Here is a 15,261-nt window from a genome sequence, read left to right as displayed (position 1 = left end):
TTAGCTCACGAAATCAACACCCTAGAACCCTAGACAAGCTAGCCGACTACTCAGTCATGAACAGAGAAAACACACAGTTCATAGATGAATAATGCTGCATAAATATAACAGAAACAAAGAGAGGTTCATGATGATCTTCTCTAAAACGAGAGAGAGAGAGAGAGAGAGAGAGAGAGAGAGAGAAGAGAGAGAGAGAGAGAGAGAGAAGAGAGAAGAGAGAGAGAGAGAGAGAGAGAGATCATTCTCTCTTTACAAGGTATGAAATCACAAAGCAAGTCTCCAATGGTTTCTTCTATGAAAAGAAGCGTAGAATGATAATGAGAAAACAGAAAATATGATATATCAAAGCCACAGGCGGCTGGGAGAGAAAAAGAGGATAATTAGGCAAATCCCGAAATAATAGTGGTTTCCATAAAAATCTCTGCCGCTGGAACAATCACTCGGGTTGTTCCGCTCGATCAGGAACAATCGTCAGACTGTTCTGCGTGAAAATGACCAAACTGCATTGTTTTCTGCCTCTTTTGTTCCAGCAGGTCCATCTCCTATACAGTGCAACTCCAGACCTGTAATGACTCGAAAATGACTAGAAAGACTCGATAAAGACTTGAAAACCAATTAGAAAACATATATACAATGATGTATAAAACACCATATATCAATATTACACATAAATTTGATAACATATGTCAAAATACCTAAACTAACATATAAATTGTTTTGATTTAAATATTTGGATAGACAATCAATAATTTTTTTTGGTGTTTTGGATATATTTTAACTATTTTAGATATTTACTTTTGATTATATATAATATTCAAGTATTTAAACCAACTTAAAAGTACCATATACTCCCTCTGTTTTTAAAAGATTCATGTTTTAGAAAAAAAAATTGTTTTCAAAAAGATACATTTTCTACATTTTCAAGACATTAATTAATGAAAAATTGTATATTTCCAAAAATATAATTGTATTTATTAAAATCTTATTGGTTCAAAATTTTGGGGAATTGTTAATTAATAAAAACAATGCATTGGTAACTAAAATTTTATGTTTTCTTAATAAGTGTGAAAAATCTAAAACATGGATCTTATAGAAACAGAGGGAGTATATTTTGGATGTTTTTATATACATTAAATCTTAAAATGATTAATATATATTATATATATATATATATATATATATATCAGTATATAAGTCTATTTCAGATACATTCGGATATTCGAAATATTTTTTCGGATCAGATTAGGTTTCAGTTCTCTAAATACAAAAATTGAATAATATGGATATTTAATCAATTTTGATTCGGGTTTTGATACTACTTTTGAATCGGATCAGTTAATTTTTTGGATTCATGTTTTTTTGTCCAGCCCTAATATTAACATAAAAAACAAATAGCAATATATCTTATAGTCCGTGCGGATCAAAATCTATTCTTATTTGAAACAAAAGCAATAAAGAAAATATATTTAAATTTTTACTAAATTTTGAACATGATTTTATTGTATTTTAATATTTATATATAATTATATATTGAATTTATTAAACTATTGAAATACATTTTACTCGGAGCCAATAGCCCAGTGACCAAAGTACGATGTCTGCATAATGAAAACATTGACTAACATATTTTTACTTTTTATAACTATATAATATACTTATTTATTAAATTTGACCAAAATGATATATGATTTATATATTAATTCTATGTATACTGATAATATATCTCGAAAGCTAATATAATTTATTGGTTATTTCAGATTGTAATATTAATAGTATGATTGTCGATCTATTAATTTTAATAGTTATATATGATTTTTTTATTTGTGAAAAAGAGTTAATAGGATATTTTTTCTAACCAATAAGACTTCTTGTATGATTATGTGTAATCTTGTGTAGTATTTTGTAGTTAGTATCTTTTTTAATTTACGTTGCATATTAACTAGGTGTCTTCCTGCACCATGTGCAGTAAAATTTTTTTTAAAATATGTTTTAATAGATAAATATAAATTATATTTAATTTTTTTATTAATATTGTAATTTTCTTTTTCTACTAATATTTTAGTATAAATTTGATTTAACAAAACATAAAAATAAAGATAAAAACAATTTTGTTTATTTTAAATTATGTTTAAGAATATGCATGTATATATTTAAAATTTTAATCTTAGATAGATCTTTCTATCTATTTATTATAATTAAATATATTAAATAAATATGTAAAAATTGCATAACTTTTAAAAATTAAAATTAAACAATACTTATAAAATTTGTAGATATACAGTATATAAGAAAACTAATAATTTACGATTTAATTTTATAATTTTGTAAAAAAGTTGTATACATTTTTTGGAAATTTTATAATTTTAAAATAAATAATTAAATGATATTTCGAAAATTTTAGATGCTATAATTGAATTTATTTATTTTAATGATGATTTATGTGTTATTACCATATTCTAAAAAAGTTTCCAAAATATAAATCGACAATAAATGTAATATATGAGTTGTTACCATATTTAAAAAGTTTACCAAAAATATAGATTAACATTAAATGTAATTGTCCATGTCATATTAATCTATAAGCAATGTCATCAATTTTAGTAGCCATGTCATATTATTTTTCTAAGAATGATTGTAGAGATGACATGTGGCAAAATTACTTCTCCAATATAGTCTAGGGGATAGGAAAGTAGGATATGCAGTTACCAAATTTTCCATATTAATAGAAAATGTTTATTTTCTCAATTTAAATAATTACCATAATATGTGTTTTTTAAAATAAATGGTAATGACACTTTTGTAAATAGTTTGAAAAGCTAAGGAGATGTCTAAAAAATGTATGCTGTTTTAATTGTATTGATGTTTCATTATAAAAATATTATCATTTGTCAACATTATAACTTTACAAATTACCATTTTTGGATTTTGTGTTTTATTATTACAGATTTTTCATTAAATGTGTAAATATTAATAAATTTCATCAAAATGTATCAAGTATTAGCAAATGTTATTATAATATCATTTTGAATGTATAAACATGTAAAATGTATAAAAATTTTAAATTATAAAATTATTTGTTTTTATAATGGGGTTATATAAAATTATAAAAATATATCTTATTGTTTTATCTATTATGTCATATTTAGTACCGGCTGATCTTATGCCCTCAAAAAATGTATTTTTAGAATTTATGGTGTTTATTAATTTATTAATAATTTATAGCCCTATTTGTTTCTACTATATGTTATCTTAATCCTACAAAACTTTGAAAAAATGCTAAATATAATCTCAATTTGAATTAACCATAAAATAAATATTTTTATGTCCAAGTTAATTTATGCATTATTAAAAATTTCAAAGAAACAGAAACCATAACTTATGCATAATATGAAGTTTATAAATAAATAATAATCATACTATTAAAGTAGATTGATATATTATGACTGTGTCAAAAACTTTGAAAACTTTCTCAGTAGTGGTGTTTGATTTTACAGACACATCTAGAAATATAACCTCTTACATATACAACCGAAACATACATATTTCAGATTACATTATAAAAAAGAATACAACATCCGCGCTTCCGAAGCGCGGATCAGTCTCTAGTTGAGTTTAAAAATAGAATCAAAAATATCATAACAGTATATTATCTCGCCATAATCAAGGATTGAACTTCCGTATATTCTCTTTTTATACGTGTAAATCACGTTTTCAATCTTTTTAGTTATGATTTCTTCAAATAGCTACACCCTCGGCCAAACAATATAGATATAGGAAGCTTATCTAACACCCACTAGTCAATCATGTTCTCTCTCAAAAGCCCTAGCCGCAAAAAACAAAAAAAAGGCGACTCTGAGCTTTTGACGCCCTCCTTCCCGACGCCTCTCTCCGATCTGCCTCTCCTCCGTTTCCAGACTTACAAGGGAGACTCTTGACACTCCTTATTTGTTCTGTCGTCTCTTCTGGCCTCTCTCTCTCTCTCCGTCTTGAAGCTCCCGTCTGGCTTTTGTGCCAAGTTTCTTCTTCTTGCTCATCACGTTTCCTGCAAATTCCTCTGTTTCCCTTCCTGTTTTCATCGTCTCCACCACTACTCTCCTCGTTTTCATCTCTCTAGCACGCTGCTAAGTTTTTATCTCTACAAATCATGTCCCAATCGGCTTTGACAGTTCGCAAGGGAGGACCTTCTTCTGTGCGCCGCAAGCTCGACTCGGAGGACGAGATAATCCGAATTCCAGCCTGTGATCTAGACACAGTTGCAGACCGCTTCCGCCTGACACTTACTGGGCGAGTCTTCCATCTGCAAGGAAGAAGTATCGATGGTCTGATCCACCTTCTCCCGCGCAATAGGATCTGGAACGTCGAAGGACGCGTCCGAGGGATTAACCTTGGCAATGGGAGATTCCAGTTTGATTTCGATAACGAAGCCGACCTCCTCTCTGTTCTAAGAAAACGCTCGTGTCACTTTAACCAATGGAGCTTTGCGCTCGAGCGTTGGGAACCTTTCACCAGCGAATCTTTCCCCAACACAATTCCCTTCTGGGTTTGTGTCACCGGAGTCCCAGTACACTTCTGGAATGACCAGACTTTCATTGAAATCTCAAAAGTCTTAGGCAAATGGACTGCCCTCGATTCGAAAAGGGCAAGGTTCCAAGTCTCTGTCAACGTTGACAAGCCATTACAGTTCGAACGACGCCTTGAATTCCCTAATGGAGACATTGGACGAGTCTCTTTCTCCTATGAGGGACTATTCAGATACTGCTATACATGTCACATGATCTCACATGACGAAGCATCTTGCCCTCAGCTTACTCCGGAAGAACGGGAACAAAAGAGACAACAGCGAGCAGAACTAAACGCTTAAGGCGAACCAGGAGCCTCTCGGGTACGAAACGATGACCGTAATGCGCACATGAAAAGACCATGTTCCCCATAAAATGGGCGTCAATCCCCTCCCCTAGGGCGACCAAGAAGCTCCAACTCTAATGATTACCGCAAAGAAGACAAGAGACCTCGACTCTCTTCAGCTCACGATAGTAGAGCCACCAGGCCAAACCAGAGAGACCAGGGGAACAACCGCGAACCCAGATCGCCCCCTAAGCCTACTCCATACGCTGATACGGCTCCGGCATCTTCACGTGCTCCCCAACTCGAACATGGCGGCCCTACTCGTGTTTCCCCCTCTCGGACTATCTCAGATTCTCAACGCACTATCTCCGATCAACTAGGAGAGCTTGAGCTTGGGGAGGCAAACAGGGGACCCCAACCAACGAGCCCCGCGGCGGAAACAGAGGAGGAGCGACTCAGACGTATCAAGGGGAAAGCTCATGTCTCTGATACCCCGTCTTCCCGAGACCGCGATCACCGTAACAGGGCCGCTCCACTCATTATTCAAGAACCAGTGGATGCTAATCAAGCCTCCCCACAGCGCAAATCCTCTGCACAAGACGTCCCCGCTACAGCGCCAATGGTCATAGAGCCAAGAAACCTGGATACGGAGATGGACCTTGCTTTGTGGTGTTAAGAGTTTTCAAGGCTCCTAAGACAAATGATGTAGTATAAAAGATTGTCGAACCAATTCTAAGGGATTTAAAGCAATGAGAATGCAAGTGCCTATTTAATCTAAGTGCAACCAGAGATTTGAATGATTTTAAATTACTACTAATGATCAAATGCAATCAAAGAATTATACTTTCTTAACTAATGGAAAAGAGAACTCATGGGTGTAGGGAATTTGACCTTGGGTGATCAAGTTTCGAACTAATAAATGCAAATGATCAATCAAACTATCAACCTAAAGCCTAACACAATTCTAAGCAAGCTCTATGTCTAGATGAATGCTCATTTGCTAACACATCTCAAACATCAAATGTCTTTGGTTGAATAATATGAAATCAATCATTAAGAACAAGTCTAATAGCTATCTTAGCATCTTTAACAACAAATGTCTTTGGCAAATTACACTAAAAGCTTAGGAGAGTTGTCTCAGACATTTCATCAAACACCTTTTGGGTGGGAAAAGCCTAATGATCAACTTTTAAGTGGCTAACTCAAAAGATGCATTATGAATACTCTACTAGCAAGGAACAAGAATGATCTACACTAAAACATCTTAGAACTAGCATAATCACCCTTAATCTCCCTAACCCATGAATTCAAAAGGTGATTACTCACTAATCTCCATGATTCCTCTTAAACCCATGGTGGGTTTCAGATTAATCATGTAGAGAAATAGATAAGAAATCAACATAAACACAAGAACATAACAAATCAAAATCCAAAAGAGATGAACTTTTCTTGAGAGTTTTGTGTTCTTCCAATCAAAAAAAGATAGCTCTGCCTCCCTAGGCTTACAAAGTACTTAAACTTAGGTTTAGAAGTCTAAAAACGTGCATAACAAATTGCAAAAAGGTCCTTGAAAAATAATAAAATCGTGCAGCAGATAACGCGGAGCGACCTCAGAGGGTCACTCCAGGAAGTCGCTCTGGGTGGGAGCGACCTTGGGGGGTCGCTCTGAGAGGTCGCTCCAGCCTCCATTTTTGTGTCTCCGGGCGATGAGAACGCGAGTGACTTAGTTAGGTCGCTCTGGTTGGTCGCTCTGGTTGGGAGCTACCTTAGGGGGTCGCTCCAGAAGGTCACTATGCGGTTCTCGACCAGGATGGATATGCCTCTAGTACATTGATCATAACTCCTTTATTACATCTCCAAATGACTTGAAATCACTTCCATTAGAAAGCTAACTCAATTTCCTGTGTCTCCACAAAATCTTAGCAACAGAAGATTTCTCTAAGGCCTCCATCCATGCTCATCTTTCACTCCCTTTTGATCACATTGCTTCCAAATGTTTCCAAGAACTCCATGTGGTGTTCCAATACCTAATAAAGACTTATGTATGCAAAATGCAACCTGAACATGTCTAAATATTATTCTATATGATGAAAATGCATATAAATGAATAGCTAAAACAATGCAAATATGCAAGATATCAACTCCCCCACACTAGTCCTTTACTTGTCCACAAGTAAACTTTCAAGAACCAAGGAGAAAAGGTTTGAAGATGGGGAGTCATAACCAAAAGAAACTCTTCTTAGTTTTCAACCTAACAACCTTGCATAATCATACCAAATAGCAAGAGCAAAGATTTTATCCATCTCTAACTTCTCTAAGCCTATCCCAGCTCCTTTGATCTCTACACTCATTAATCATGCATCCACAAACCACAAATCCACCATCTCTCTAACATTCAGGAAGCAAACTCAATAGACATCTCACAAATGGTCAACTGGTCCAAATCAATTGGTTTGGTAAGACAAAGGTTTAAATGCAAGTGAAATCAGAGGTTCAAAATGATCTTTTAAGGTGGTTTACTCTCAAAACAAAGTAGCTTTGACATTACACATAATATATCTAAGAAAGGGATCAACTCATGCATACAATGCTCAATCTCCATTGTTCTACCCTTTCCCAAACATACAAGATATTTAATCATTCCTCAATGTCAAACCCAACTCACATCTCTCACCAAAAGATCCCAAGAACATTTTTTCACATGAGACTCTTTCTTTTTGAAATCAATAAGAGATTTTTCACAATTTAAAACAAATCTGAGCTCCTAACAACTTTGCTAGTCCCCTTTTTCATTCTTTTTTTTATTATTTTTTTTTCTTTTTTTTTATTTGGGGGCCAAGACTTTTCACAACAAGGGCTAGATATTTCTACACTTATCCCATGATGATTAGTCATTTACACACTAGGAGTCAAACCTTTCATATTTCCAAATCACAATCACAACACTCACCCCCTTCCTATAGCTAGACAATAGAGTGACTAATCTAGCAAGAATGGAGACTAAGCACTGTCGTTCCCAATACTCTCAACATTATGCACATGTAAAGCTTTCCAAAGAGGCCTCACTCAACAAATAATGATGGCTTAAAAAAAGAGGTATGGGTTTTGGGAGTGGAGTACCACTTGAGTTTGTGAAGAAGATTGGTAAAAAGGATGGGACAACTCAAGTGTGTATATCCATGACTTAGCACACAAGGGACCATATGCAAGAGACATTAAAACAGGAGCTTGCTTCAAAGAGAGAGTATCAACAGTCAAATGAGTTTCAAGAGGAGCATTCAAGGCGCGAAGTTTACAACCTTTCCAAATGGTGCTCAAGCTACTTGCCATGATTACAAAGGTCAACAAATTCAGTACTTAGCATGAGCTCTTTACAAGGTTGAAATCCCACTAATGCATGAATGCAACCTATATGCTTCTAGACTCAATCCTAAAAATGCAAATGATACAACTAAATGATTCTTTTTGTGTTTTTCAATTTTTTTTTTTTGGATTTTTCTATGCAAATAAGAATGTAATATGCAATGCATGAGTCTCAAAATCATGAAAACAAACATGATCAAATACTTGGTACCTCCCCCACACTTGAATCACACAGTCTCTGTGTGAGTGAGAGAGAGACACCCAAAAGAAACTAAAATGCAGAGAAAAAATGGTATATACAAGGGTAAGGTAGTGGAGTGGTACCTCAAATGGAGAGTGGAGAAGGGGGGTCCTTCCCACTATTAAGAGTGATGGTCAGGACCTGAGAGAGGAGCTCTTGAATCTTGATTGGATCATCTTGGAGCTCCTGAGTGATGATGGCCCTTGCACTTGAGAATGATGTAGTCTTTCCTTTACATCTGATCTTGTACTCAATAGCTCCATCCTTAAGCTTCATTGGGTGAAGAGTCAGAGTGTGTGGCAGTGTATCAAGAGGTGGAGGGTGAGGTTCTTTCATCATCTTCTTCTTGACATGAGTAGCCTTTGTGGCTCTACTCACCTCCTCCTTTTTAGCACTTTCCAAGTGCTCATCACACATCTCTGTAGAGGACTCTCCAGCAAGAGTTTCTTTCTCAACATACAGCACTTCATCCTTTGGTTTCTCAATGGATGATGCTTCACAAGTGATTGTTCCACAATACACAGACTTCATCTCTAGGGGCTGGAGAGGATATGAGACAACTTTGTTCACTTTGAGGAGTGTGACCTTCTTGTTATCAAAGTCTATGCAAGCTCCTACAGTTGTGAGAAATGGAGTGCCAAGGATGAGTGGGAACCTCTTTGCAGTTGCCATCTTTAGGACAGTGAGGTCAACAGGGATGGTGCATGCTCCAATCTTCATACGAAAATCCTTGATGAGACCAATTGGGGTTGTAGAAGAAGAATCCCCAAACTGTAGTAAAGATCTGGTTGGCTCCATGCTCTCAATCCCTAGAGTCTTTACCATCTCTATAGAGATCACATTCACACTTGCACCAGAATCAACAAGAGCATCATCAAAAGTGAGCTTACCAAGGGAGCAAGACAAGGTAAACATCCCCTGGTGTTCTTGTTTAGAGAGAGACTTTGGTGGGACTTGTGGGTCAAGTTGCAGAGTAGAGAAGTCCAGGAGCTCTGCTACCTTATCTTTGTGAGTTAGAATGTCCTTGATGAGCATCATTTGTACACGAGCCTCTCGCATACCCGAGATCTCTGGAAGCTTTACCCCAACATCACTAAGATCTTTCCTGAACTTGGAGATGACCTTCTTCTGAGCTTTGGTGAGGACCCTCTGTGGAAATGGGAGTTTATCATAAGGTGACTGCTCAACCTCAGTGGTGTCCTCCTGCGTGACCATCTCAACCTTGTGTCCATCTCTCTTCACAACCTTAGTTGCAACCAGCTTGTATACTTTCTCCACAATCTTTGCCCCACTTGTTGTCACAATCTGTTGCTCAACCTGTCCAATATCAGTTCCAAACACCAATTTTTCAATCTCATCTACCTCTTTCTTGTGCTCATTCAGCTCAATCTCTGAAGAAGTAGTAGAGAGGGTAACATTGCAGTACTTTGTGGGATTCTGGTCTGGTTTCCCTAGTAGAGTTCCCATTGGCTGCTTGGAGGTGGAAGCCATAGAAGCAAACTGATTCTCTAAAGTCTTGACTGTAGAAGCAAGGTGAGAGAATTTGTTGTTCAGATCAGTGTAGCTCCCATCAATCTTGGAGTGAAGGTTCTTCAACTCATAACCTACATGCTTCTCACTTCTAGTATGAGACTCTAAGATTTGCTTCAGTAAGGCATCAGTGTTGATCTCTTGAGGAGCAGAGGAACCAATTGAAGGGTTTTGCTGAGACTGATAGCTGACTTGCTGGTTGTTTCTAGGCTGATAACCACTCTGTTGGTTGTTGGGATAGGATTTCTGCTGGTAGTTGTTCTACTGAAAGTTGGGCTTCTTTTTGTACCAGCTACCATTGCTATTAATGAAGCACAGTTCCTCTTGGCCTTCCAAAACTTCAACTTCATTGACAGTAGGTGGTGTCTCTTGCTGTGGGTTACCAACAAAGTGAACCTGCTCTTGAGTAGCTTTATCAGCAATGAGGATGTCAATCTTATCCTGTAGAGCTTTCAACTCCCTTCTTGTTTGCTTGTCATCTGTCCTATTGGCTCTGTCATGATCTCCACTGTAAACTGCATCACTCTTAACCATGTTGTCAACCAGCTGCGCTGCTTCTCTCTCAGTTCTGTCCAAGAAGTTCCCATTGCTTGCAGTATCCAATCTGGCTCTGTACTCAGGGAGAGCACCTCTATAGAATGTACTGAGCAAACTTCCCTTGTTGAAACCATGGTGTGGACACTGAGCTAGGTAGCCATTGAACCTCTCCCATGCTTCACTGAATCCTTCCAAGTTCTTCTGTTTGAAACCATATATCTCATTCCTGTAGTCAGCTGTCTTAGAAGTAGAGAAGAACTTTTCTAAGAAAGCATTCTTGCAGTCATCCCAAGTGGTGATAGAGCTGCTTAGCAGAGACTTCTCCCACTGACGTGCCTTGTCCCCCAAAGAGAAAGGGAAAAGCTTGAGCTTGAAAGCATCCTCTGATACACCATTGGTTTTGGATAGGCCACAATATCTATCAAAGCTGTCCAAGTGGTCGAATGGGTTCTCTGCAGCCAGGCCATGAAACTTGTTGTTCTCAATCAGGTTCAGCAACCCTGACTTGATCTCAAAGTTGTTTGCTGTCACAGCTGGTGCTCTGATTCTTAACAGTTGACCGTTGTTGGTCGGGCGGTCATAAGCACCAATAGGGCGAGCTGGTGGTTGTGGGTCAGCCATGTCAATGTTCAACCCTTGTGTGTGAGCTAGCTGCTCTTCTTGTCTTCTCTTTCTAGCACACTCTCTCTCCAAAGCTCTGATGTCTTCTGCTCTTGGAACTAGGTTTGTTGGACCCTTGCTCCTCAAGTGCATACACCTGTAAATCAAAAGTAGGTGAAGAAAAAGAATCAGTAACCAGCGAAAATAAAAATGACTTAGTCTCAAACAAGCTACTAAATCTCAATGTTTAAATCTACTCAGAATTTGGCAACATCGCCAATTTGGTGTTAAGAGTTTTCAAGGCTGCTAAGACAAATGATGTAGTATAAAAGATTGTCGAACCAATTCTAAGGGATTTAAAGCAATGAGAATGCAAGTGCCTATTTAATCTAAGTGCAACCAGAGATTTGAATGATTTTAAATTACTACTAATGATTGAATGCAATAAAAGAATTATACTTTCTTAACTAATGGAAAAGAGAACTCATGGGTGTAGGGAATTTGACCTTGGGTGATCAAGTTTCGAACTAAGAAATGCAAATGATCAATCAAACTATCAACCTTAAGCCTAAACACAATTCTAAGCAAGCTCTATGTCTAGATGAATGCTCATTTGCTAACACATCTCAAACATCAAATGTCTTTGGTTGAATAATATGAAAGCAATCATTAAGAACAAGTCTAATAGCTATCTTAGCATCTTTAACAACAAATGTCTTTGGCAAAGTACACTAAAAGCTTAGGAGAGTTGTCTCAGACATTTCATCAAACACCTTTTGGGTGGGAAAAGCCTAATGATCAACTTTTAAGTAGCTAACTCAAAAGATGCATTATGAATACTCTACTAGCAAGGAACAAGAATGATCTACACTAAAACATCTTAGAACTAGCCTAATCACCCTTAATCTCCCTAACCCATGAATTCAAAAGGTGATTACTCACTAATCTCCATGCACTACAAGAAATATGTACATTCTTAGCTCACGAAAAATGCTATCGTAAGGCTTTTATAGCGTTTTCTGTTATGCTATGTCATCGGCAGCCATCATAGATACCTTATCTACGATAACATTTTTTATTGACGCTACGAAATATGTAAAAACAATAGCAATACTTAGATGCTGTTATTAATTTAACTATAACACTAATTTTCCGTTACAAATTGATTATCCATTTATATTCCGTGCTATAATTGATCCTTGTATAATAGCAATTATATATAGCTATTATATTTTTCAGTTATAGCATTGTAAAATGCTATAAAATTTTATTATTTAATTTATACAATATAATTATAATATAAAATTAAAACTAAAATTAATTCAAATTTAAAATTAAAATTTAATTATTTTATTAATCAAAATCAATTTACAAATAAAACTAATTTTACAAAACTAAACCAGATTAAAAGAAATAAGTAAACCAGAACACACTAAACCAATAACTAATTAACCAAAATCTAGACCTAATTAACTCTAAATCTAATATCTCTGTTGCTGCCTCCCTCCTCCAATCCATTCTGTCTCCATCTCCGGCACCATTGATGGCGAGCAGGACGAGTTCGATACCGGTGATAACAGAGGCAAGCTCTACACCGAAGGGGCGAGACATCTCCTCTGCTCACGAGTCACGACCACTCTGCTCAAGAAAGAGATGACCATTACATATGTCTTCAATCTCCATGGATGCACGCCATGACTCTTCCAACCCTAAAACAAACAAAATGAGTTCAAAACAGAAACAGAGAGGGAGGCAGAGAGAGAGAGAGAGAGGTCAAACCGTTGTGGTCGTGGTGGTTGTCGGGCGGCGTTGGTGGTGACAAGCGATGGTGTTGGTGTTGTGATAACAGGGGCAAGCTCGAGCTTCGCGGAGAAGAAAGAGGTTGGTTTTGTTCTGGTTTTTTGTGGTCTGGTTTGCTTCTCCAGCAACGAAGAAGAGAGGAGGGGAGTGAAGAACAAACGGAATGATGACGAAGAGGAGAGATCTGAAATATTTTGTGACTTGAGAAAATAGAAGAGGGGAAGAGCAGAGATCGCGAGAGAAAAGAGAAAACAAAGGAAAAGGTTTATGTCCCTTGGATTATATTCAATCAACGGTTCCTGTTAAAACTTGCCTATCCACGCCAACATTTCATCATCCAATGAGAAAACAAGAAATAAAAAATAAGAAGGAAGGGATTTGGTCCACTGGATTGAGTCTAATCCAATGGACAGTATTTATGCATTGAGATTTTTTATTTTTGTTTTATTTTTCTGTGTTATACAGTGTTTTTAATATTTGAAGTTAAATAATAAAAAATGTATAAGTTAATTTTCAAAAAAAAATAAATTTCAGTTTACAATTTAATTTACTATTTTAGTGTTTAGAGTTTAAATTAGTGTTTAAAGTTTAAAGTTTAAGTTAATGATTTAGGTTTAGAGTTGATAAACTAAACATAAATTGTGGTAATTGTGATTTATGACTATATGAAAAGATATATTTAATTAAACTCGCAGTATTCAATTCAAAATAAATGATTTATCATATAAGTAAGAGTTTTATTTAAGATTAGGTTTAAAATTTAGTTTTTGTATTTAGAGTTTAGGGTTTGAAGTATAATATAAGGTTTGGGGTTAAGTTTTGGGGTTTAGGGTTTGAAGTACACCAAACTCCATATACATAGTATCACACTAAACATATAAACCCCTAAATTATATATATATATATATATATATATATATATATAAACAGAACTCTAATTTTCATTTTATCCATTATTTTGCACTCAAACATAAATCAAATACAATTATTTTTCAATCTAAAAATACACACAAAAATTTGACAACACATAAATTACACTCCATTTTTATTGCATAGATTACCTTTATTTTCTTTTTGCAAAAGATTGCATAAATTATCTAGAAATACATAAAAATACATTAAGAACTATTACATTAACCAAAACAAGTCTTCCATGACATCTAGTTTTAACAAAATATAGAACTAGCATACACAGCTTCGACTTTCCTGCAGCTCTAACTGGCAAGAGAAGTCATAGACATCTCTTGGAGAAAGGTTTGGGCCAAGCTTGAACTCACCAATTGCTTGTATGATCCCACCTGCACACCTCTCCTTCGGATGGATTACCTTTGGGTTGTCACTAGCATTCTCAGTGTGCCACTTCAACAGCTCTTCTTGAGCACTGCAAGAGTGTTAACATGGAGTTTCCCTTCACTCTTGAGCTTATTGAGTAGATAAGCAAGCGCTTGTCCGTTCCCAGTAACTTGAGGTAAGATATCCAAATCCATGCCTCCACTGTAGATTATTTTCACATCCAACTGAAACAAACAACCATCATAAACAATCTCAAGAGAAACGGTAAACTCTAGTTGCTACTACAACATAATCAAAGCAAAACCTCACCCAACGTTTCTCCAAGCGCTGTGAGAGCTCGTTAATCAGTTCCTGAGCCATACTCTTGTCAACATAAAAGCTAACCCTGTGTGGCCTCTGTTCAGTTTCCACCTACATACAGTAATCACACTATCTTCATTGTCCCAGTGGCGAGTACATTGCAAAGATATAGACTTTACCTGAAGAGTTAACTAAGAGAACTTCCCGGTCTCTTCTGTGACAACCCTTAAGTCTCATTTGTTGTTCAAGGTATCAACCCAACCGTGATCAGGAACCATGGAGTTACCATAAGTGATCTCAGTCCCAACAGACCTGATGGTGGTGTCAGGGGTCAACAAAGGCTTCTCCTTTCTGAGTTCCTTGTAAAGGGTCGGTGATCTTCCGGTAGAAAAAACATGAAGAGAGTCGTGGCGGTAAGCGTGTTCCCATAGTGAATTGAATCCTAACAGAGAGAGGTTCTCAGGATCATGATGATCAACCTGCAAACACAACGAAAAACATGTAACACAGATCAATAAAGACAAAACTTTTAATTGTTAAATTGCAGCAAGGAAAGGTTAAAGCTTTTACCATAGTGTGGTCAAGATCGGAGACGATCATGAGACGAGGAGGAGATGTTAGCCTCTCCGTTGTTACTTTAATCGTATCCTCTTTGTATCCTGGGAGATTGCATATTCATTATTGCTAGAATGCTAGTGTCAATTAAATCCACAAACTAGTCCAGATTCTAATCTATAGCTTATCAAACTCAT

At 36.2% G+C, this 15,261-nt stretch overlaps 2 protein-coding genes, 1 long non-coding RNA gene, 1 other non-coding gene and 1 pseudogene across 4 annotated transcripts; 2 read left to right on the top strand and 3 right to left on the bottom strand.

Annotated features, from left to right (window-relative positions):
- Positions 1 to 4,144: 4,144 nt before the first annotated feature.
- LOC108815755 (uncharacterized protein At4g02000-like) lies at positions 4,145 to 5,521 on the top strand. The gene is made up of 2 exons (XM_018588256.1): positions 4,145 to 4,766; positions 4,959 to 5,521. The coding sequence occupies exons 1-2, from the start codon at positions 4,145 to 4,147 to the stop codon at positions 5,519 to 5,521; spliced, it is 1,185 nt and encodes a 394-aa protein (XP_018443758.1).
- A 3,012-nt stretch (positions 5,522 to 8,533) lies between these two features.
- On the bottom strand, positions 8,534 to 9,940 carry LOC130498133 (uncharacterized). The gene has a single exon (XM_056991499.1). It carries the CDS (start codon positions 9,938 to 9,940, stop codon positions 8,534 to 8,536), a length of 1,407 nt encoding a protein of 468 aa, XP_056847479.1.
- A 703-nt stretch (positions 9,941 to 10,643) lies between these two features.
- LOC130498152 (small nucleolar RNA R71) lies at positions 10,644 to 10,751 on the top strand. The gene has a single exon (XR_008937074.1). It is a non-coding gene; the product is annotated as a small nucleolar RNA R71 (small nucleolar RNA).
- Positions 10,752 to 12,443: 1,692 nt separating this feature from the next.
- On the bottom strand, positions 12,444 to 13,217 carry LOC108816536 (uncharacterized). The gene is made up of 2 exons (XR_001943878.2): positions 12,896 to 13,217; positions 12,444 to 12,825 (listed from the first exon to the last, which is right to left on the bottom strand). It is a non-coding gene; the product is annotated as an uncharacterized LOC108816536 (long non-coding RNA).
- A 783-nt stretch (positions 13,218 to 14,000) lies between these two features.
- Positions 14,001 to 15,261, bottom strand: LOC108815754 (probable sucrose-phosphatase 2; annotated as a pseudogene).

The sequence above is a fragment of the Raphanus sativus genome, chromosome 7, assembly GCF_000801105.2.
Source record: "Raphanus sativus cultivar WK10039 chromosome 7, ASM80110v3, whole genome shotgun sequence".
Taxonomy (NCBI): domain Eukaryota; kingdom Viridiplantae; phylum Streptophyta; class Magnoliopsida; order Brassicales; family Brassicaceae; genus Raphanus; species Raphanus sativus.
This window is presented reverse-complemented; position numbering and strand designations above follow the sequence as displayed.

Bases quoted from the DNA above. Each gene is read 5' to 3' on its own strand.
- LOC108815755 (XM_018588256.1), top strand. From the start codon at position 4,145: ATGTCCCAATCGGCTTTGACAGTTCGCAAGGGAGGACCTTCTTCTGTG. The intron at 4,767-4,958 runs GTCACATGATCT...CCCCTCCCCTAG, and splicing joins ATTCAGATACTGCTATACAT to GGCGACCAAGAAGCTCCAAC.
- LOC130498133 (XM_056991499.1), bottom strand. From the start codon at position 9,940: ATGGCTTCCACCTCCAAGCAGCCAATGGGAACTCTACTAGGGAAACCA.